Raw genomic sequence first — 21628 nt, 5'->3', positions numbered from 1 at the left:
GCAATACTGTACCTGAGGCAGGTTGAATATTCCTAGAATCCACAGGAACACTTGTTACACTTTTCACCGAGCAGTGTGTGGCGGGGGCACACAATCATGCTCACGTGGTTCCTTTCCCATTACAGGAGCAGAGACACCAGTCAGTGGTGCAGTCCCAGGTGCTGGTGGGAGTAAAGGAGGAGAAGATGCACTCTCCAGTGATCCGGACCGAGACCTTCAGCCCACCTGTGCGACAGGAGCAAGCAAAGCACCCGGATAGCATGAAGCCTCCTGCACACAGTCAGCCAAGTGAGTCCCAGAGGAATGGAGGAGATTGGAGAGTATTGGGGAGAAGATTTTTATGTGTTTTTTTTTTTTTTTTTTTTTTTTGTTGTTTTTGTTTTATTAAAATATTTAATCTAGGCGGCGCCAAACCCTTCATGGATTTTTGGAGATCTGAATATTGAGTGTTGGACTACGACACTCAGTTGTAACTACAAGGCCTTTAGAACACCCATTTTTAGACATTTTTAATAATTTCAAGGCAGGATTTTGGGGGTCGACAGCCCTTGCATATACACTACTCTTCAGTTGTTTCTCCGTTTATGTATCTGCAAACCTGAAGTATACCAATCTACCAGTAAAGATGTTGGGGGGAGGTGGAGCAGGAGCATTTGTATCTCCCAAACAATTGTATTAGTAGTGCCTTGCTGTCCAGCTGGGTGACTCTAATAAGAGCGTATGTGAACCCTGGTAAAATGATCTCTCCTCTGCAACATGCCTGCGAAGCCCCTAACTGGCGTTCCTCGTTCCAGGGTCAGACATGAAGCCTATGGAGGGGTCTCGCCCCGTCATCCGGCCCTCCGAGCAGAGCGGCCCCCCTCCTTCCATTCAGGACAAAGACAAGCTGAAACAAGAGCCTAAAACACCTGTAGCACCTAAAAAGGTAGCGCGCCTGTGCGTTTCTGAAATATCATGCACACAGTCCCAACTGCTGTTGTAAGACCAGATGTTTCTTGTGCTGAATCTCTGCAGGTCTTTTTATCCTCAATTTAGTTTTTACCGAGTTTAGATATGTGGAAAATAAAATGCCATCTTGTGATATGACGGTGTTCAAAGAATGCAGACAATATTGTTTAATGGCCTGCTGCAGAGTATAAAGACTTTTTAGATGGCTGCCTTGTGCATTAAGGAAAGACACCTGTTTTTTTTATCTCTCGTGCTAAATGCTTCCAGCTTTTGTGTGACTCGTGATATGTTAAGATGTGAACCCCTGTCTCGTACTGCATTCTTCTGCAAGGAAACCCTTTTTCAGCACATGACAACATACAAACAGTACACAGAAGAATGCCCTTGCCAAAACGTTTGTCTATGCATTACATTAGAATTGTGACTGAGCTGGATGCTGAACCCCTCCCCTTTCTCTCCCTCCTCCTCACAGGATCTGAAACTCAAGAACATGGGTTCGTGGGCCAGCCTGGTACAGAAGTCCACCTCGACGCCAGCTTCCACTGTAAAGTCCTCAAGCGACAGCTTTGAGCAGTTCAGGCGAGCGGCGCGTGAAAAGGAAGAGAGGGAGAAGGCTCTGAAGGCTCAGGCAGAGCAGGCAGAGAAGGACCGGGTCCGGAGGGAGCAGGGGAGGATGAGGTGGGTCTGCCTGTGCTGCTTTACCAAGACAGCACTGTAGAATAGGAGGTGGGGGGTAGGGATGAGCCAGGGAATACACACAAACCCAGATTGCCTGCAACGTACGAAATGGGATGTCCAGTTTGTCGATACAAAATGAACGCATTGCTCCCTCGTAATGCTCTTTGTGTAACAGGTTCTGCTCTATAAAGGGTTGTGGCAATGTGCCCCGCCCCTTTGTGTATTTTTGTGTTTTATGTTGTATGTTGCGTGTGTTAATGTTGGTGTATTGTAGTTGGTACACGGGGTATAATGTGGGTAATGAGCACGAGTGTTTAAAGTGTATGAAGTGTATTTAGGCACGGGGATTGCACTTCACGTGCATTTAAAGTATTTAATATGTGAGCACAGGGTTTTCACAGATTAGTTCACGTGCTGGGATTCAAGTGAATAATTAATTGGTAATTGAATCCCAGCACAATTGTATATATAGATGCACGTTTTACTCACTCGGGGTTGTGTGTTCGGTGAGTGGAGAACAGGTGGGGAGAGAAAGTAAAGTAAACTAAAATAATTATTTGTACTCACCGTGTTTGTTTGTCTGTTTGTCCAGTTTGTTTAGTGTTAATCCGTTTTGTATGTATTTATTTTGGCCTCAAGTGCCGTGTCCTGTTTTCTGTTTAAACCTTTTATTTTGTTTAATAAACGTACTGAGCGCAGCCATTGCAGCTCAGTTTCACTCATCACTACTGCCTGTGTGTGTGATTCTTTCTGACCTGACATCATCCCTGCAGCTAGCCTGTCACAAGGGTTTAATTTAATTTTAGGTTGATGGAACAAATAGTTTCTCAAAGAATCATTAAGTATTCCTTTCATATTGTGGTCCATCCATAAAACACTCTAATAGAATGTTGATAGTGTTCGTCAAAATCTTGGTAAGTTTCTTTAGTATTACTACGTTTTGTGGTCTGGTTGTAACTGTAACGCCATCCAAAGTGAGGATTACATTAGTAGGTATGTCTGACAAGTTTGCAACTAAAACCAATGTTTTTCTGTTTTGTTTTCTTCAGGAATCGTGACGATGAAGACTCATTGGAACATGTCCGGAGAGCCCATGAAGAGGCGCGCAGGAGGCAGGAGCAACAGCAGCAGCAGCAGCAGCAGCAGCAGCAGCAACAACAACAACAACAGCAGCAGCAGCAGCAGCAGCAGCAACAACAGCAGCAAGCAGCCCAGTCTCCATCTGTTCAGACTCAGCCACAAAGCTCACAGCAGCAACAGTCATCGCAGTCCATGCTAGACCAGCAGAGGGAGCTAGCAAGGAAACGAGAGCAAGAGAGGAGGAGGAGGGAGGCGGTGAGTGCAGCTAGCTTTACTTCCATTCCAAACATTCCATTCTCTTCATTGTTATAGAGGATTCTGCTGTTTTTAGCAGTTTGATTTCTTGCTTCACCAAAAAGATGACGCCGACTTTGCATGGTGGTAATTGCTTTGAATTTTGGATTTGAAACATACCTAGCGGTAAAATATCATGCTTTACTGAACATTTCTTTAGTATAGAACAGGGTTTGAGCAGTCTTGTACATTAACTGTGTTGTTTACTGGTCTCACGCAAGCTTCTTTTTTCTTTTCTCTCTGCAGATGGCAGCTACCATTGACATGAATTTCCAGAGTGATCTGATGGCAATATTCGAGGAGAATCTTTTCTAAAGTCAAGACTCCTGCTTGCCTCTCCATCCAGACTCTTGAAAGTACAGTTTAGAATTTTGTTTCTGACGAATCCTTGATTCTGTAGTGTTACTGTGGGGATGGTGCAGGGAGGGCGGGTTGGAAATTAAACTAATGTCCGATGGAACCTGTCTGATGAGCAGGCGTGTTTGGATCAGGGAAGAGAAAAGGGACTGAGTGGGGGGTGGGGGTCTCGTATACAGTGAAATGGTCTGCCTTACACTTTTTGACTTGTACACACACAATATAGATATTGAACAAAAAAACAGAAATCCAGTGATGTCCAGAGCACAGGTATTTTGCTTTTCTGTCTGTAGGATGTACTACTGTAAAGCTCTTTTTTTTTTTTTTTGTATTCGTATTTCCACCCCCCCCAAAACTGTCTCTGCCAAACTTCTTTGCAGTGTATCGAGGACTTCATTATTTTACATGGTTTTTTTTTTTGTTGTTTTTATTGCAAATTTTTGTCCTATCTCTTCACCCTATATTAAAAGTAGACTTGCTTTTGAATTTTCTGAAGTGTGTGTGGGGGGAGGGGGTACAAACACTTATGACAAGAGCCCTATAATTCACTACAGTTTGAAAGTCTCAAAGTAACAGGATGAAGAGTGTTGCAGTCAGCCCAGGAGATTTTTTTTATATATATATATATATATATATATATATATATATATATATATATATATATATATATATATATATATATATATATATATATATAAATTTTTTTTTGTATTATAATTGTTGTTGAAGCCCTTTTTAAAGGGCGGTGCAACACAAACTACATTGTCACCCTTGTCATCCTTTATAATTTCAACTCTGCCACTGAATGTTAACTGTGAGCAAACTGTTTTGATAGAATATGAAACAATAGAAAATAAAAAATAAAGGGAAATTCAATTCCTGGCGACATTTATATGAAAGCGGCAACAAAGGTGCATGAAACAAAGTTCCTTTTTTTTTTTTTTTCTTTAATATCATCTGTGAAGATTTCAGGATCAAAGCTGAAGTTCTCTACCAAAGTCCACCTCTTTCAGTCAAGCTTGTTCTTCAGGAGGATTTGACGATGGCACTACTGTTACTAATAATAATAAAAAATAATATAAAGAAATAATACAAAAAATCTGATTTGCCTTGTTCAGTAGTAGTTGGGTGGAAGTTGATTTTGTTTCGCAGAAGAGGGTGTTTGATGCCTCATTTTATAGTGTTCAGCCATGCCGTATTGTATAGTGACTATAGCTGGCATATATATATATAAATGGGGAGGGAGGTAATTTTGTGAACCCCTATTTTAAGACACTTCATAAATTTTACTTAATTTTTAAAACATTTTGAAGATTTTTTTGGTTTTGTTTAATGTACACCAAGAGGAGACTATTAACCTGTTTTTATGTGATTATTATTCTCATTATTTTTTTATAAATTAATAAATAATGCAAAGATGACAAGTTGGTGTTTTGTGTACAAGCCCTGGCAGAAAAAAAAGAAAAACAAATACAGCTAACAAATATCCGCAATGTTCCCTATACTGTTTTGTCATTGCATATTTTGAGTGAAGTCCTTTCTGTGGTGTGTGTTTTTTTTTATTATGCAAAAATATTTTTGGATTTCCTTCATTCCTTGTCCATGCCTTTTTTTTTTAATGTATTCAGTTTTTTTTTTTTTTCAATGTATAAATGTGTGCCATAAATCCCCACTATACAGTGCATTGCTGGTGTCAGTATGGGGCGGGTTCCTTGATTTGTGCAGTCACTATGTCACTGGATAAGGTAATCGAGGAATATGATTTGGTCTGTACTGATCATGGAATAAACTCATCATCTTTTTTTATTTTTTATTTGTTGGGTTTCTGTTTTTGCCATGTCCACTTTCTCAAACTGGTTAGGATGAGGAAATGCGTTGGTCTGTTACTTTGTCTTTGAGTGACTAACTTCATTCACACTTTTATTTTGTGAATTGCTCCAGTGTTGAGTTTGGTGTGTCTTTGAGTTTTCCTCAATAATGCTGTTTAACTTTCAGCTGAATCCTATATTTGATATGGCCTACTATGATTACCCAATCTATATATTCCTTCAATAATTTCAAATTGCTGTATATGGTCTCCATTCTGCACTACCGCAAGTCTTCACAAACCCAGCAGTGGATGCAGGTGTAAAGTAGTGGCACAAACTAAACCTTGGAGCAACTGAACCCTTAACAGCAAACATCGTAATGTAAGGGAAATACATGTGCAGGTATTAGGAAGCTATTCACTCACTTATACAAATGGAGGGATAATCTGAGTAGTTAAGGTCAGGAACACCCAGTTCATGGCGAGTTCAGCCTTTTATTTACAAAATATTAATCAAATGAATACTACATCTTGGCATCGTCGCACTATCATGCCCTACTCACTAATTAAGTAGCCTAAAATGAGTGTGTGTGGTGAGAGAGGTATGAGTGTCTGTACACCTGCAGGAGAAATGGAGTTGTGCAAGTTGAAAACCTGGGTAAAAATCTTCACACGTACATCACAACAGCTTCTTTTTATGCAAGTCAGGACAGTGTTTTGATAATGTTTAGAGGCGTTGATGATAATGTACATTATTTAAACAAAAGTAAAATCTACTTTTAATCTTGTGTTCCTGTTGGTTTTTGAATCGGTTATTATCCCTTAAAACCAGCTGTAAATTTGGCATTACTAGGCTGCTGTTGGTTTACAATCGATGGTAATTTACTTAAAGTTGTCAGGGGAGTGCAAGTTAATACATCATGTATGCACACACTAGTGGTGTATAAAAGGCTGGCATTGCAGAGTCTAAACATATCAACACATTTAACTAGGGCACTTCTGCACTACTTACCTTTTCTTGGTAAAGGATACAAGTATATACAAACCTCTCTCTCTCTATCTATATATCTCTCTCTCATTCTCTCATTCATTGCAGTGTGCACACACACACACATTAGAGAGTCACTGCAGGTACACGCATATAGAGTACAAAGGCCACTGGGTGCCTGACAAAGTGCCTTTTCCCAGAAAGAGGACAAGGTTTAGTTTCACTAAAGCAAATGGCAGACTGGCTGGTGTTTTTCTGTGGCAAGCATGGAATGAATCAACACTGTTCCCAAACAGTTGTCAAGCATAAAACTGATCTCCAAAAAATAGACCTTCCATCTGACTTTCAGCCTCCTTCACTAAATTATGACTGTCGCATTACCATCCAGGTGCTTACTATTAGCCTGCAAATGGAAGACTTGTATAAAAACTGTACAGTATTTACCCTTGCAGAAAAAGGAGGAATGGGTACAGGAGTTGTCTCCTACCTTTTTTTAACAAGTGACTAACATTGTCTGATCATACTTAACCATCATTTCAGTATTCCAGAAGGATGTGTCGGCTAAAACATTTTTTTTTTTTTATGGTACAGTTTCTGACTTAGTTGGTTGTCCACTTGTATCCCGCTTATAAATATTTGTAAATCTAAGCAAGCCTTTTTGTGCAGGTCCTAGCAAATTTGAGCAGAACTGTCCACTAGTCCATCACAGCTTTGAGACCAGTGCCAGAGACCAATCCTGCTCCTGAAAATTGAATGATTGGGACGCTGTTTTTAAAACAAGCCTGCTGCATAAGCAGACTGGTGGCAATAGCACATAACAGGGTTTTATAATACAAAAAAAAAAGTTTGTCATATTTAAAACACCCTGATACTATTGCCCGATTCTGTTCTCTGACTAGCTATATGGCTGTGTGGTATACAATATATATATATACACAAAGTGATGCCTATTCGCACTGTATATAAAGACTGCATTCAAATGTTAAACGCTTAACAAAAAATATAGGGAGTGTAAAAAGTATATAATATGCTCTGTAATTTCAATGTATACAAAAGAAAACAATTTGATTCAGCAAGTATGGCAATTTGGGGGAGGATATTCATATTATTATTACTATATTATTTTAATCTGTGTAGTTCAGTAAATGAGTGTAATGAGTTTGGTCTAGTTCATGGCTATAGTTGAAAATCTGCAGTTTTGTTTCTAGCGCTAGGTATGTATGTATGTATGGATGGATGGATGTGTTTCGATTGGGCAGCCTGTGCATACATGGCTTTTATACTTGTGCATTTATCTAGATGCACATGCTTGCTTGGGAGTGAGTTTTTGTGTGTGTTTGTGCTCAGAAAGAGGAAATGTGGAAAATCAACAGCAAACTCAATACAAGCTTTCATAAAAGCATGCAGGGGAACCAAAGGAAGGTTTAAACATTTAAAGTCAGTGTTTGCTGAAAAAAAAGTATGTGGATTTCTTTTGGTGTTGTGTGTGCTGGTGAATTTTTAAACAGAATGTGTGTGTGTGTGAGTGTTTTAATGGTGTATTCAGTAACTTCTGTTGTGCTCATATTTTAACCCTTATGTTAACACTTGCAGTCAGAAATCACGTTGGAACCTCACGGGGCTCCTAGGGCCCAGTCTGAAGTAGTGCATAAATATATGTTTTTAAAAAATGTCCTGTTCTCATGTATACTCAATAAAGGAGTTTATTCTTCAGCTCAACATTTTTTTTATTAAGGTTTAAACTCCTTACTGAAATTAAGACCTCTTAAAAAGCCATCCCATCCCTTCCCAGAAACTTGCTGGTGTTTGCTACATTATCTTTATTCTTGATTTCTCCCCCAATAGTTGTGGATCTGATCTTTTATTGCTTCAATGTACCGGTATGTGTACTGTTCCATTACAGAGTGAACAAAAGCTATAAAAATGAAAATCTGCAATTATTGTCAATGACGGGGTATATGTGAAGTTGAAGATGCTAGCGGGTTTGTAGAGAAACATGAAATAACACTGAACCACTGATAACAAGACAGTTTAGTGGTTTGGAGGTTTGTAATTAAAATGTTATTTCTTTTGGTTTGTTTTTTGTTTTTTACACCTAAAGAAGTTTACAAATGTAAGTTTGCAAAGTGCTCCTGAATTGTTTTGATTTGTTGTGTGAAACCAAGTTAGTGGAGTTGAATCATACTTAGCTGTTCTAGTCTAGTAGGTACAACCTCTGCCAAAGCCTTCATTGCATTGTGAACTGTTTTAAACAAGTGTAGCTTCAATGGGGGAGAGGTTAGATTCATCTGTGTTTTATACATTTTTTTTTTTAAATTACTATTATTATTATTCATGTATATGATTTTAAGGTGTTACGAACACAGAATGCTTCGGAACGATACTGTATGTAAATGTAATGATTATGGAAGTATTTGTGGCTAAGTTGGGTTACCCATCTCCATTCGCAATATCTCTATCTTGTCTTTCTCTCTAATCTTTCTGTCGTATCAGTCTATGAAGGAAAAAATATATAATATCTAGAAATATTGTACAATCCCTTGTAGTTGATGCACGAAACTCTTGGCTAGAAAATGTTGGTGAAAAAAAAGAATAAAATAAATAAGGAGCTTGAAATTAAACACATTAAGACTCATAGAAAGGGAACTAGTAGAAATGTTCACATATTTACCACTTTTTTTCTGTGCAGTTCTTGTAAAATAAATAAATAAAATAAAACATTTTTACTGAATTACACTTCTGGAAGTTGTCTGCTGTATTTATTTGTAGATGATTCACTCTCCCTGTGCAGCAGGTATTAGGACCCCTCATCCTGACACCCCCACACTGCAGATTCACTCTCCCTGTGCAGCAGGTATTAGGACCCCTCATCCTGACACCCCCACACTGCAGATTCACTCTCCCTGTGCAGCAGGTATTAGGGACCCCCCATCCTGACACCCCCACACTGCAGATTCACTCTCCCTGTGCAGCAGGTATTAGGGACCCCCCCATCCTGACACCCCCACACTGCAGATTCACTCTCCCTGTTCAGCAGGTATTACCTGATACCACTTCATTATTCATTTTTTATTAGTCTTTGTGATGCTTCCCAATTCCAGGATATTGTCTTCAGCCAATTTGCCTTCAAATAGACTGGCCTTAAAATGTTAAGTTTAAAAGTAACTTGCGTTAATAGTTTTCGTGTTTTGATGTTATTGCTTGTGAGGCTTATACTGTTTGAATTTCTGAATTATCATAAATATATTTATATAATTCACTTCAATATTAACCTGCCACATACCACCCTCACAATTACAAATTTGAACTTCAGTTCACCACGCTGAAGCCTACCTTAGAGTCTCATGGGTAGGAGGGGCCTGGTGAGTCATTGAATTTTTAGCTGGACCTATTACAGTTGACATTAATTTAAACGACAGGCGCTCTGGCTAATCAGCGTGCGAGTTTCACCCATGGGCCTTTTAATTCTGCGATTGACCAATCGTATCTCAGTATGGCGGGCCGAGGCACGATTGACGGGTGCTTAACCCAATTAGAACAGGTTTTGTGGAGCGGTAGAGGTGGCACGCAAGGTAGTCTAATGTGAACCGGAGTATCGTCAGAGGCGCCTCGTAAAATGACGGGTTCCTTAAAACAGTGTGTTTATATGTAACGTATGCCTTGGGATCTTTATCGAGTGTATATTTTAGGATGTGTAACTGTAAACGACATTAAAAACAAACAAACGGCGCTGTAAATAGACTGAAACAGTTTTATATTAAAAATATTCACCTTATCGATACATAAACATGCATACAACCTCTCTGATTTAATGACGAACCATTTATACAGCTTTGGGCATGTACGTACCGCGTAAAACAGGTGCGCGTTGAGATTAGTTTTGTATCAGCCGGTTTCGTTTGAGGTACAGTAGTTATTTCTGTAAAGAGTTTTATTCGCTAACGTGCGCTTACTGTACCTATTTTTCAATACCGAACTGTGTCGCTTTGTCGTGACTAAATCAAGTGATATATTAATGCTTGGATGAAATAAAACTCCTGTAGTAAACTATCGACCTGTAACGTTGTGGCGCCAAAACATAGTCTATGTTTTATAGATGTACGCATACAATTTAAGTAAAATCTCACAGGTGTGTTATTCTGTAAATAATGTTAATTAAACAGTTGTATTTTCATATTTAAAAGATATAGTTTATTAACAAACACTAGCAGAGCTGACACTTATTTTTGTAACTGTACAGATTTGTTATTGCTGATGCTTGCATTCTGGTATCCGTTTGTTTTATGACGTCAAACCTTCAATTTTACAGCCTGATAAAAGCAGCTCAGCTTTGTGCATTCTTAAACACTGAGCAACAAGTTCTGACCTCCAGATAACCCATTTCAGCGGTAGAAAACCCTGGAAGAACAGGGCAGTCAATAAACACAAACATTCTCCCTGTATTACTGCTTGCTGTTCTTGTTGTGTTTTAAAAGCATGGCTTAAGTTTAGTTTGGGGTGATTCTTGCGTGTAGAATTTAAACAGTCTGCTGATGTTACATTTCACAAATATAGTGCACACTAACAGAGGCAAGGGTGAGGAATTAAAACTAAGATAACAGGCGCAGAAATCCGCCCACCCTTTTCTAGCGACACTTTGCAGACTTTCTTTAGAACGGCCCGATTAAGTTAACCATCAAATTGCCTTCCTTTAAAAAAAGAAAATGCTATTAATATCTGGCTACACTTTCGGCAGTGTATTTGGAATATAAATTTATGGCAGACACATTTCTAGGTTAAAAAAACCAGACTGTTGAGAGTTAAAGTGTTCAATATTTGAAATCTTAAACCTACAGTCAGTAAGTAAACCCGGTTTCTTGCGTTCACCATTGAGACAAAAAACACTTTTGAATTTTGAGGCACGTGGGCATGGGAAAGGTTGGTGTGCATACATTATTATTTCTTTATTTAGCAGATGCCTTTATCCAAGGCGACTTACATAGACGACCCCCTCAGGTAGGGGCACCCTCCTTCACCCCCTGAGTCCCACACCCCACCCCACAGTCCGCAGAGATGAGGAGTCTCTGGAGCGCGGTGCTGCTGTTCCCGCTGCGTGTGGTCTTGCGCCTGGCTTCGCTCTCGTACTGGACACTGGTCTACGGTACCTCCGCTCTGACTGCTGGCCTGGTTCTCGCGGTGCTAGCCTGGAGAGCCGTCTGGAACCCCCGCAGGACCCTCTACTGGAGAGTGAGGCAGGAGCGGCCAGCCTGCCTGCAAGAGCCCTCTCTGGGAGAGCACTGCTACGTCAGGGCGAAGGTGAGCAAGCGAGGGGGCAGGGGGACTATATGCACCCAAAGTCCGCCTCAACACCCTTATAAAAGTGTCACATAGTAAAAGCACAGCAAAGTGTAATAAAGCACAGTGAAAGCATAGGCGAGCATTGTAAAGCACGAAAGGTATGGTAAAGCAAATTAAAAAACACATAAAGGTAAACTAAACCTTATAAAAGTGTCACATATTAAAAGCACAGCAAAGTGTGATACATCATAGGTAAGCACTGTAAAGAATAGAGAGTCATGGTAAAGCATATTAATAAACATGGAAAACCAGGGTAAACTGTGGTACTGTAAATGCACATCGTAACCATGGGAAAACTGCAGAAATACTATAGTAAACTTTTATAAGGGCAATGGCATTTGTATATTATTAAGTTTACGGTATGATGAAAGCAGGGCAGCCTTTATTAAAATAAAAAAGTCTAAATATACAAGAAGCATAAATATTTGTCACTGAAGATCTCACGCTAACCTCCACTGTCTGGTCGTTTTAGTTCTATTGTATTTCCCTCTTTTACAAGACTTTTAGTCGAAATGTTTGTCACTCAGTTTGTTTCTTTTATTAGTGTTTCTGAGTCGTTTAAAGCTTAAGGATTAACCCTTTACTGCCCTGTGTATGTTCCCATACCTATTTAACACATATTTTCTCAGAGTCAAATATACGACACTGGGCAGCAAAGGGTTAAATGGGATAGTCCAAGAAAGTCATATTCAGGGATGGAAAGAAGAACCCCTCGATGGAATTAATGCCTTATAATTAATGCCTTATAAACCCAGTGGTTGTCAGTCCCCATCCTACAGCAGGGATGGCAAAAAGGCTCCTACTGCATAGCAGTTTCACCCATTCCAGGTTTTACTTTGAGCTTGATTAGCCATTATGAGAAGCTCTCTGTTACATTATCTTTGAATGATGCGCTGCAGCATCAGTGGTGCAGAGACTGCACGTGCTGCGTGAATGATAAAGACTTTGAATGAGTTGCTTGATCGCTGCTGTTTCCTCCTGTCCGTCTCTGCAGAGCTCTGGGCTGCGCTTGCACTACGTGACGACTGGAGACACAAGCAAACCCCTCATGCTGCTTCTGCATGGATTCCCTGAGATCTGGTAAACCAAATAAGCACACTCTCATTCCAGGAGCTGTTTCTGCACTCAAAACACAAGCATTCTCCCATGTTACTGCTTGAAGGGCTTGCTGTTCTCGTTAATACCAGCTGGGTTTTAAAAGCATCCTTTATTATTATTATTATTATTATTATTATTATTAAGTATTTCTTAGCAGACACCCTTATCCAGGGCGACTTACAATTGTTACAAGATCTCACATTATTTTGCATTATACAGATATCACTTTTTTTTTTTTTTTTTTTTTTTACATATGTATATATTTTTTTACATACAATTACCCATTTAAACAGTTGGGTTTTTACTGGAGCAATCTAGGTAAAGTACCTTGCTCAAGGGTACAGCAGCAGTGTTCCCCAAATGGGATTGAACCCACGACCCTCCGGTCCAGAGTCCAGAGCCCTAACCACTACTCCACACTGCTCCAAGCCTTGCCTGTAGAGTTTAAAAAGTCCATTCATAAATATAGTGCACAATAAAAGAGGCAGGGGTGAGGAATTAAAACTAAATAAACAATCTGAGAAATCTGCCCTTTCTTTTCTAGCACAACTTCGCTAATCTTTCCTTTAGAACAGCCCTCCACCCCCCTTAAAAAATGCTATTAATATCTGGCTACACTTTCGGCAGTGTATTTGGAATATAATTTCATTGCAGACACATTTCTAGTTAAAAAAAAAAAAAAAAAAAAAAAAACAGGACTGTTGCTCAATATTTGAATTCTTTAAACTGACAGTCAATAACTAAACACAGTTTCTTAGCCATTAAGACAAAAGACTTGAATTTTGAGGCACGTGGAAAGGTTGGTATGCATATATTACTCACATTATTTCTTATAGCAAAAAATATATATATAGTAACTTCCTGAAAGGACACTGAACCTCCACCCAGTGTTAACAATTTTTGCAATTATTAATTTAATTAGCTATGAAACAGAAGTGTGGAATGCAACAGTAATTCACATTTCTATAGTGCCTTCACACACACAAACAAAATGAACAATGAAACATAACAAGAACATACTTTACAAAGAGATACATGTGGTTTTAATTGTAAAAAAGCTAGTTTGTAGAAACAATTAAAAGAGTAAAACTAATATTTTATAAAATTGCAATAAAAAAGGACAAAAATAAAATTCAGTTTCTGTTATAAAATAGAAAAACTATTTTATAAAAATACTGCATGTTTTTAAGTGACGACTGGAGACACAAGCACACCCCTCATGCTGCTTCTGCATGGATTCCCTGAGAGCTGGTTAAAACAGTAAGGCTCCCAGCTTCCCTGACTGCAGGCAGAGCAGTTGACAATTTAGGAGCTTTACAAGAAAAGGCCCTCCTTTTATTTTAGGGATGTTGATTTTGATTAAAATATTTATGCATGAGCTACCCACATGTATTTTTGTTTCATATAATGATGTATTTATTTATTTATTTAAACTTGACTCGACCCTTGCTGGTGCCACAGCTTGCCTGTGTGTCTATTCACTGATGTCTGTGATTTGTTTATTGTGCCTGAGGACCTGGTCTCAGTTATTGATGCTATTTTGTGATGCCAGTAAAATGTTAAGGAACGTACAGGCGCTCCAAAGAAAGTATTTAACATATTTTGATACCTGACTTAATGGAGTGCATGAATGGAAATAAGACTCCCATTGCATAGCAGTTTTCCCCCATTCCAGGTTTTACTATGAGCTTGATTAGCCACAGTGTATCGGTAACAAGCTCAGGTGTGGATCAAACTGTTGTGCAATAGGAGTCTTATTTCCATCCCTGGAGCTATTTTAAATGCAGTGTCACATCATGACTGGAGAACCTGCTAAAGGTTTGCTGCAGGGCTCTGGCCAGGTGTAAAATGCAAATACAATATCAATTTGCTTCCACTTTGGATAACCGCAGTATTTTCTAAAGTGAACTTGGTTAAAATTCCTGCTCTACTTCCCTTCATCTCCTCCCTTCTCAACACCTCTCTCCTTTCTGGTCTCTTTCCCTCTGCCTTCAAACAAGCCTCTATCACTCCCCTCCTCAAAAAACCTACCCTCGACCCCACCTCCCTCCAGAGCTACCATCCTGTCTCCCTCCTACCCTTCCTCTCCAAAATCCTCGAGCGGGCTGTACACCGGCAGCTCTCTGCTTTCCTGTCCAACCACTCTCTGCTCGACCCTCTCCAATCTGGCTTCCGCTCTGCTCACTCCACTGAAACTGCCCTTCTGTCTGTCACCAACTCACTAAACTCTGCCCGAGCTCTCTCTCTCCTCTGTCCTAATTCTCCTCGACCTCTCTGCTGCCTTTGACACTGTCGATCACTCTATTCTACTATCCTCTCTCGCTGACCTGGGAATCTCTGGCACTGCTCTGGCCTGGTTCTCCTCCTACCTCTCCAACCGCACTTACTAGGTAACCTGGCGTGGAACAACCTCCACACCTTGCCCTCTCTCAACAGGAGTCCCCATGGGTCAGTCTTGGGTCCTCTCCTGTTCTCTCTCTACACCCGCTCCCTGGGCCCCCTCATCGCATCCTATGGTTTCTCATACCATTTCTATGCTATGCTGATGCCTTGTTATTTTTTGCACTACGTCACGCCCACTCAGTCTGTGTTCACTGCACCCTCATGTTGCCCAGGTACTCCTGGCGCTACCAGCTGTGCAAGTTCAAGAGTGACTTCCAGACTGTGGCCCTGGACCTGCGAGGCTACGGGGACTCTGATGCCCCCTCTGGACGGGAGGACTACAAGCTGGACAAGCTGCTCGGAGACGTGAAGGACATCATAGAAGCTCTGGGTAGGTGCTGCCTTAGCATAGGAGAGCACTGCAAAGCTTGGAGAGGTATGGCAAAACATATTAGCAAACCATGGTCAACTATGGTACATGCATAATACTGTATAATCGTATACTATGTATGTATATGATGCAGTGTCACATCATGACTGGAGAACCTGTTAAAAGTTTGCCACAGTGAATTTGCATAGCCCTTTAGCAGTTTGCTGTACTCTGGCTAGGAATTGATCAAACTGCAATGCAATAAGTCTTATTCCCATCCCTGCATGTTACAGACTTCAGTGTCACACAGATGGCTCATGAACTATCCTTTGAATGCTTTAAAAACGTTTCTGTTTGTGTTCACGTTCGTGCTTAATGTAATTTCAGGGTACAGGAGCTGCGTTCTGGTGGGTCACGACTGGGGGGGCACCCTGGCCTGGCACTTTGCCATCAACCAGCCCGAGATGGTGCACAGACTCATCGTGATGAGCACACCCCACCCCTCCTTCTGGCAGGGTAACTTCAGAGGGCCAGAGCGCTGCAGCGTGTTCACTGAGTCAGAGCAGAGGGACAGTGCACTGCAGTGTGTTCACGGAGTCAGAGCAGAGGGACAGAGCCCTGCAGCGTGTTCATCCTACTTGGATATTTAGTGGAACAAAATGGGTAAAGTGTACTTTAGAGCAGGGCTCTCCAACCCTGGTCCTGGAGAGCTACTGGGGCTTCTGGTCTTAGTTTCATCTTATCTCTCAGTTACTTAATTGAACCAGTTATTGGCATAATTAGTCAAGATTAACAGGTGTTCCAGATCTTTAGCCATTGATGATGTAAAGACACCTATAAAACCTGCTGGATAGGGGCTCTCCAGGACCAGGGTTGGAGACCACTGCTTAGAGGGATGGCAAGAAGACTCCCATTGCATAGCAGTTTGATCCACACATGATTTTAATAAGACAATAAGCTAATCAAGCTTGTAGTAAAACCTGGACTTGGTGAAACTGCTATGCAGTAGGAGTCTTTTTGCCATTATTAATTATTATTAATTTCTTAGCAGATGCCCTTATCCAGGGCGACTTACAATTGTTACAAGATATCACATTATTTTTACATACAATTACCCATTTATACAGTTGGGTTTTTACTGGAGCAATCTAGGTAAAGTACCTTGCTCAAGGGTACAGCAGAGGTGTCCCCCACTAGAGATTGAACCCACAACCCTCCGGTTAAGAGTCCATAGCCCTAACCACTACTCCACACTGCTATCCCTGCTGTAGGACGGGGCTTGATAACCACTGGGTTTTGTACAGTACTGTAGTTTGACAGCGGGGAGTGATAAGGCAGTCATTCCAGCGAGGGGTTCTTCTTTGGTGTCATGAACCACGAGAGTGATTTATAAAGTGTCACATAATGCCTCAATGGAATTATTTTGTAGTTTTCTTTTAATAGATTGATTTTGTATATAAAGAGAGAGCGAGAGATGCAAGGGTTGTGGTTTAAACTGTAAATACTGCTGATCAGTCTCAGTTAAAAGAAAACAGATTATAAAATAATTTGATTTTTTTATTTTTTTTTATTTTTACCTTATGAGTAATAATAACTCATTCTTTATTTGCATGGGCCAGACTGCAGTTCCTCTTATAAAAGTTCTGCACAGTAAAAGCAGAGCAACGTGATAATAAAGCACAGTGAAAGCATGGTCAAACATGGTAAACTATGGTAAATGCATGTACAGTATAATCATGGGAAAACTGCAAAAATACAGTGCAAAAACACCGTGGTAATTAATAAGGGGTGAGAGTCAGTAACCTTAAATTACAGTATTATTCTGACCCCCCCCCACCTTAACCCTAACCTAAACAAGGGCACCAATGTGGGTTTGTTATCATCTGATTTTAGCAGGTCGATAACAGGTTTAGTAAAATTAATTAATTTTTCGTTCGTATTGCAGATTATGTTTTCCGGCACCCCACTCACCTGATGAAGTGCAGCCACCTGTTCTTCTTCCAGACCCCCTTCCTGCCGGAGCTGACACTCAGGCTGGGGGACTACGAGGTGAGGAGAGGAGCCCTGCCACACAGAGGGGCTGAGACTGAAGCCAGGGCCGCTGGAGGCTGGTGATGACAAACAGTGCATGATGCAAGTCTCTGTAGCACCACTAGAGGGCTGTGTTTCCAAAGGAATGGCCTTTTGTTTGTATCGGAAGGACCACACATGAACACAACTCCACCATCAGCTTATTATACTGTCTGGCTTCGAAATGATTTAGGATACCATTATCATGCTTTACCATGTTTTTTAATGTGCTTCACCATACATCACTATTCTTTACAGTGCTTGCCTATACCTGCCTATACCACGCTTTCACTGGGCTTTACCATGCCTCTCCGTGCCTTGCAATGATTACCTATGCTTTACCATACCTCTCTGTGTTTTACAATGCTTCTCTATGCTTTACCATACCTCTCTGTGTTTTACAATGCTTCTCTATGCTTTACCATACCTCTCTGTGCTTTACAATCTTCCCTATGCTTTATCATACCTCTCTGTGTTTTAAAATGCTTCTCTATGCTTTACCAGACCTCTCTGTGCTTTACAATCTTCCCTATGCTTTACCATACCTCTCTGTGCTTTACAGTGCTTCCCTGTGCTTTACCATACCTCTGTGTTTTACAGTGCTTCCCTATGCTTTACCATAGCTCTCTGCTTTAAAATTTCTGTGATGTCATCCTTTGATCCTTTGATTGATGAATTCTAGGAATCTTCTACTAAAAGTGGCTTTGAAAAGAAGGGGAGTGTGGGGCAGATATATTGTTGACCAACAAATCCACAGTATGTGCTATGAATCCACAGAAAACTGTTGATTCATCAACAAAACCACAGTCAGAGCAATTCAACAGAAAAGTAAATACCATTGTATTACACAACAATTAGTTAATTACAGAATTACACATTTGAAACGTAACACTTAGAAAAGGGCTTGCAGTTTCAGTTTTGCATTTCACATTTTGTATAGCTTTTGTTTCATTTCTTTTGTTTAATCATTGTTCAAACAAGCCTACAGCCCACTTCCATTTATTACACTTTGCTGTGTTTACTATGGGGAGTTTTCTAAGGCTGTGGTTTTTTCTGTTTGGCATTCTGATTGAGTGCCGCACCTGTTGCCTGCCTTGCACCCTGTCCCCTCTGGTTCTGTTCCAGGTTGTGCGGAGGTTGCTGGCGGGCCAGCGGGTCGGGATTCAGAATCGGGCTCAGCGCCTCACCGAGCAGGAGATGGAGGCTTACCTATACAGCCTGTCCCAGCCCGGGGGGCTTACCGGACCACTGCACCACTACCGGAACCTCTTCAGGTAAATACAGCAGCCAGAGCTGCATCACCTTTATAACATCTATAGAAGGGGTTGACGGAGTTAACCCAAACCTGTACTATAAACACAGCGCAGAAACCAGGACCAGAGGATACACAGCTGGAAATTAAGTGGAGATAAGACAGGACAGAGGGAAGAAGACTCTTCTTTACACAGAGAGTGGTGAGGGTTTGGAATGAGTCACCAAGGGTTACCAAGCCAAGCTGTTGATGCTGAATCATTGGGATCCTTTAAGACCCGACATGACAGCGTTTTGAGTTCAATCAGCTGCTTGGAACGAGCACAGTCAGGACTCGGAAGATTAAAAACGCCTTGCTGCTGCTGCTGCTGTGGAAAACAAAACATTCCCCTTCTAGTTACGAGCTGTGCATCACAGCTGAGAAAGCGCTTGAATTAAAATAGAGGAGGCCGTATTCACAAAGTAGGTACCACTCTGCACATTGTTTTGTGAATCGAAAAACAAACTGCCAGTGCAGTGCTTCTCCAAGTTTTTCGAGCACGGGGCACACGTTTTGTATGTTTCTCAAACAGTCATTTCCGTCTCTTGATATTCAACAAACTGCTTTATCCGAAATGTGAAATAAAAGGCCATTGAAATACAGGTTTATGAAAAGGTACAAAAGCAGACTGAGACACAGTGACAGTACTAGTTAGTAATGACGTCCGTTCCCCTCCCACTACTTCAGCACTGCAATATTACAGATTATGTCTGTGCTAAGGTTATAGAACAACCACCAAACAACTAAGTTGTGTGCAGGACCTCCTACATTAACCTGGTTAACCAGGGGCTTGTTTGCGATAACAGAAGTACTTGGAGCTCACGATCATTGTCTCGATGACCGTGCAGCTGCTTCCAGTCTCTCTTGAAGTGCGTTTCCCAATCCCCCCACGTCAAAGTGCAGATTGTGCATGATGTTCACGTGCAGCATTAGGCTTTGAAGAGCTTCTTCAGGGCTTTGTTGGGAAACACATTTCCCAACAAAGATATAAATAATATTTTTATTGTAAATCAAACGATAAATGCACCGCTTGTTGAAAATGCAAGCTTAAGAAGTGAAAAAACTAAATATATTGACCCAAAATGAGGTAGAAATATTAATCAATGAAGTAGAAATAACCAAGGATATATTATTCTGTAAACTGAAAAATAACGTAACGAATCAAACAAAAAAGAAGTGGGAAGAAATTGCAATGAAAGTAAAAGCTTCAAACACTGGTCCTCCGCGAGGCAAAGAGGTTTGCAAGAAATGGCAGGATTTCAGTTAAGTGAGCGTTTATTGCAGCGAGCCGACTACGAGGGCATCTGCAGGGTTGCTGACGATTCAAAGCAACTATCCTCCGAATAGCAGACCGCGCTAAGTTCTGTCTTTACATTCCCACGATGCATTACAACCTCCACGAACATGTCAAGATCACGCCAGATCACTCAAGTAGTCGTTCAAGAACGACTGGAGTTCGGATGTTGCACTTGGGACGGTTTGCTGAGGCTGGTTAGGGTAAAGTTGCTTTTGGGAAGCCCCTGTTCAGTTTTAAACATCACCGTTTGTTTTCAGCTTTCACAGCTTTGAAAATCACCCCTCTCATTACCTGTTTTTTATTGAATTAATTATTTGTTTATTTGTTTTTCTTCTGCTGTGCCAGCAGCGCCCCCGTGAGGTGCCAGGATGTGAACGTTCCCAGTCTGTTGATCTGGGGAGACAGGGACGCACTGCTGGGGCAGGATCTCGCCCACTGGTCAGGCTCCTATGTGAGGAGCAGCTTCAGCCTGAGAATGGTCCCGGGTTCGAGTCACTGGGTCCAGCAGGACCAGCCCGATACTGTCAACAAACTGATGATGATGTTCCTCCGGGAGAACAGATGATGGCAGCACCCACCACAAGGGGGCACTGTGTGGGAAAGAGATGGCCGTTAGTGGGCTCATTTTTTTCTGTTTGTTTTTTTTTTAAATCTGGTTTTTAGATTTGAGGATCTGCAAGCGTGCCTTAAATTCACAGATTCTTTTGTTCATCCATAATCTGGAACACAGATCAAAAGATCTAATAAGTGGCTGTAAATGTGATTGATAAATACTGTCAGACAAGGTTTAAGTATGACAAAATCTTCCAGTGATTTTGAAATACAGGCTGAGAGAGAGAGATTTTTTTTAAAAGAATGCGTGGAGGACTGTCTAATTTGATCTGTTTTATTGAATTTTCAAATGGGAGACTTGAAGATCGTAGAGTTTTTAAATGTTATTATATGAAACAAAGAAAAATGTATTATTATTATTTAAGAAGGAGAACAAGTTGTAACATTTTAAACTAAGTTAAATTACGCCTTGGATTTTATTTAGTTTATTCTCTGTGTTTTTGATTATTATTGTTTTGTTTGCTGCATGTTGTATCTTTTAGCAAATCAGCAAAGGATTACTGCTCCCCGGTGCTTTGCAGTTCTGTATCCTGAAATTGCTTTTCTTGCAGTTCTGTATCCTGAAATTGCTTTTCTTTTTTTTCGGCTGATGGCAGATAAATCCTGTTCTTTTGCAAGAAGGACTCTGTCTCTTATTTATCAGGGAATCAACTCGTCCAGGCACTGCCTGATCTACAGCTGAGGCCAAAGGTTTAGCATCACCCTGTAGAATTAACTCATTCTGCTTCATAAAGTCCAATGAAACCTGCTGAATAAAGTTACGGTAACATATTGAATTACATAGCACGTTGTAGTTTTCTGAATACTTAACAAAAAATCTACTGTACTACTATGGCTTCTGGTAGACTTCTGGGATATCAGTTTAAAAATGTTAAATAAAAGATCGAAATGATGTTCATATAGTTTATTTGTATTATGTCTCAATCCTAAAATTCTAAAACTGTTGCCATTGCTCTAGGACACTGTGCTCCTGAATCGCATATGTATGGGGTATTGACCCTTTAACCCTGATAACATCA

At 40.6% G+C, this 21628-nt stretch overlaps 2 protein-coding genes across 17 annotated transcripts in view; both read left to right on the top strand.

Annotated features, from left to right (window-relative positions):
• LOC117401983 (bromodomain-containing protein 4) overlaps positions 1-8888 on the top strand; it is a 50615-nt gene extending 41727 nt beyond the window's left edge. For all 8 annotated transcript variants that reach the window (XM_059007119.1, XM_059007116.1, XM_059007118.1 and 5 more), the window contains 5 exons: positions 126-288; positions 795-925; positions 1421-1626; positions 2676-2961; positions 3247-8888. In XM_059007119.1, the coding sequence (XP_058863102.1) occupies positions 126-288; positions 795-925; positions 1421-1626; positions 2676-2961; positions 3247-3315 (855 nt within the window). In that variant the 3' untranslated portion in view covers positions 3316-8888. The remainder of the gene's footprint in view (positions 1-125; positions 289-794; positions 926-1420; positions 1627-2675; positions 2962-3246) is intronic.
• Positions 8889-9707: 819 nt separating this feature from the next.
• Positions 9708-21385, top strand: LOC131705045 (epoxide hydrolase 4-like). 9 transcript variants are annotated; one of them, XM_059007110.1, is made up of 8 exons: positions 9708-9788; positions 11104-11447; positions 12484-12569; positions 15203-15360; positions 15727-15855; positions 17285-17388; positions 18535-18683; positions 20343-21385. In XM_059007110.1, the coding sequence occupies exons 2-8, from the start codon at positions 11205-11207 to the stop codon at positions 20560-20562; spliced, it is 1089 nt and encodes a 362-aa protein (XP_058863093.1). In that variant the 5' UTR covers positions 9708-9788; positions 11104-11204; the 3' UTR covers positions 20563-21385. The 9 variants fall into 9 exon arrangements, with proteins under 9 accessions (XP_058863093.1, XP_058863092.1, XP_058863091.1 ...); XM_059007109.1 differs by having other exon boundaries at positions 9719-9788; positions 11107-11447; XM_059007108.1 differs by having other exon boundaries at positions 9725-10056; positions 11107-11447.
• The last annotated feature ends 243 nt before the right edge of the window (positions 21386-21628 follow it).

This window comes from Acipenser ruthenus, chromosome 34 (assembly GCF_902713425.1).
Source record: "Acipenser ruthenus chromosome 34, fAciRut3.2 maternal haplotype, whole genome shotgun sequence".
In the NCBI taxonomy this organism is placed as follows: domain Eukaryota; kingdom Metazoa; phylum Chordata; class Actinopteri; order Acipenseriformes; family Acipenseridae; genus Acipenser; species Acipenser ruthenus.
The sequence above is the reverse complement of the archived record's forward strand: the minus strand, read 5'-3'. Positions and strand labels throughout refer to the sequence as shown.

Bases quoted from the DNA above. Each gene is read 5' to 3' on its own strand.
- LOC131705045 (XM_059007110.1), top strand. From the start codon at position 11,205: ATGAGGAGTCTCTGGAGCGCGGTGCTGCTGTTCCCGCTGCGTGTGGTC. The intron at 12,570-15,202 runs GTAAACCAAATA...CATGTTGCCCAG, and splicing joins CATGGATTCCCTGAGATCTG to GTACTCCTGGCGCTACCAGC. The intron at 17,389-18,534 runs GTGAGGAGAGGA...GTTCTGTTCCAG, and splicing joins TCAGGCTGGGGGACTACGAG to GTTGTGCGGAGGTTGCTGGC.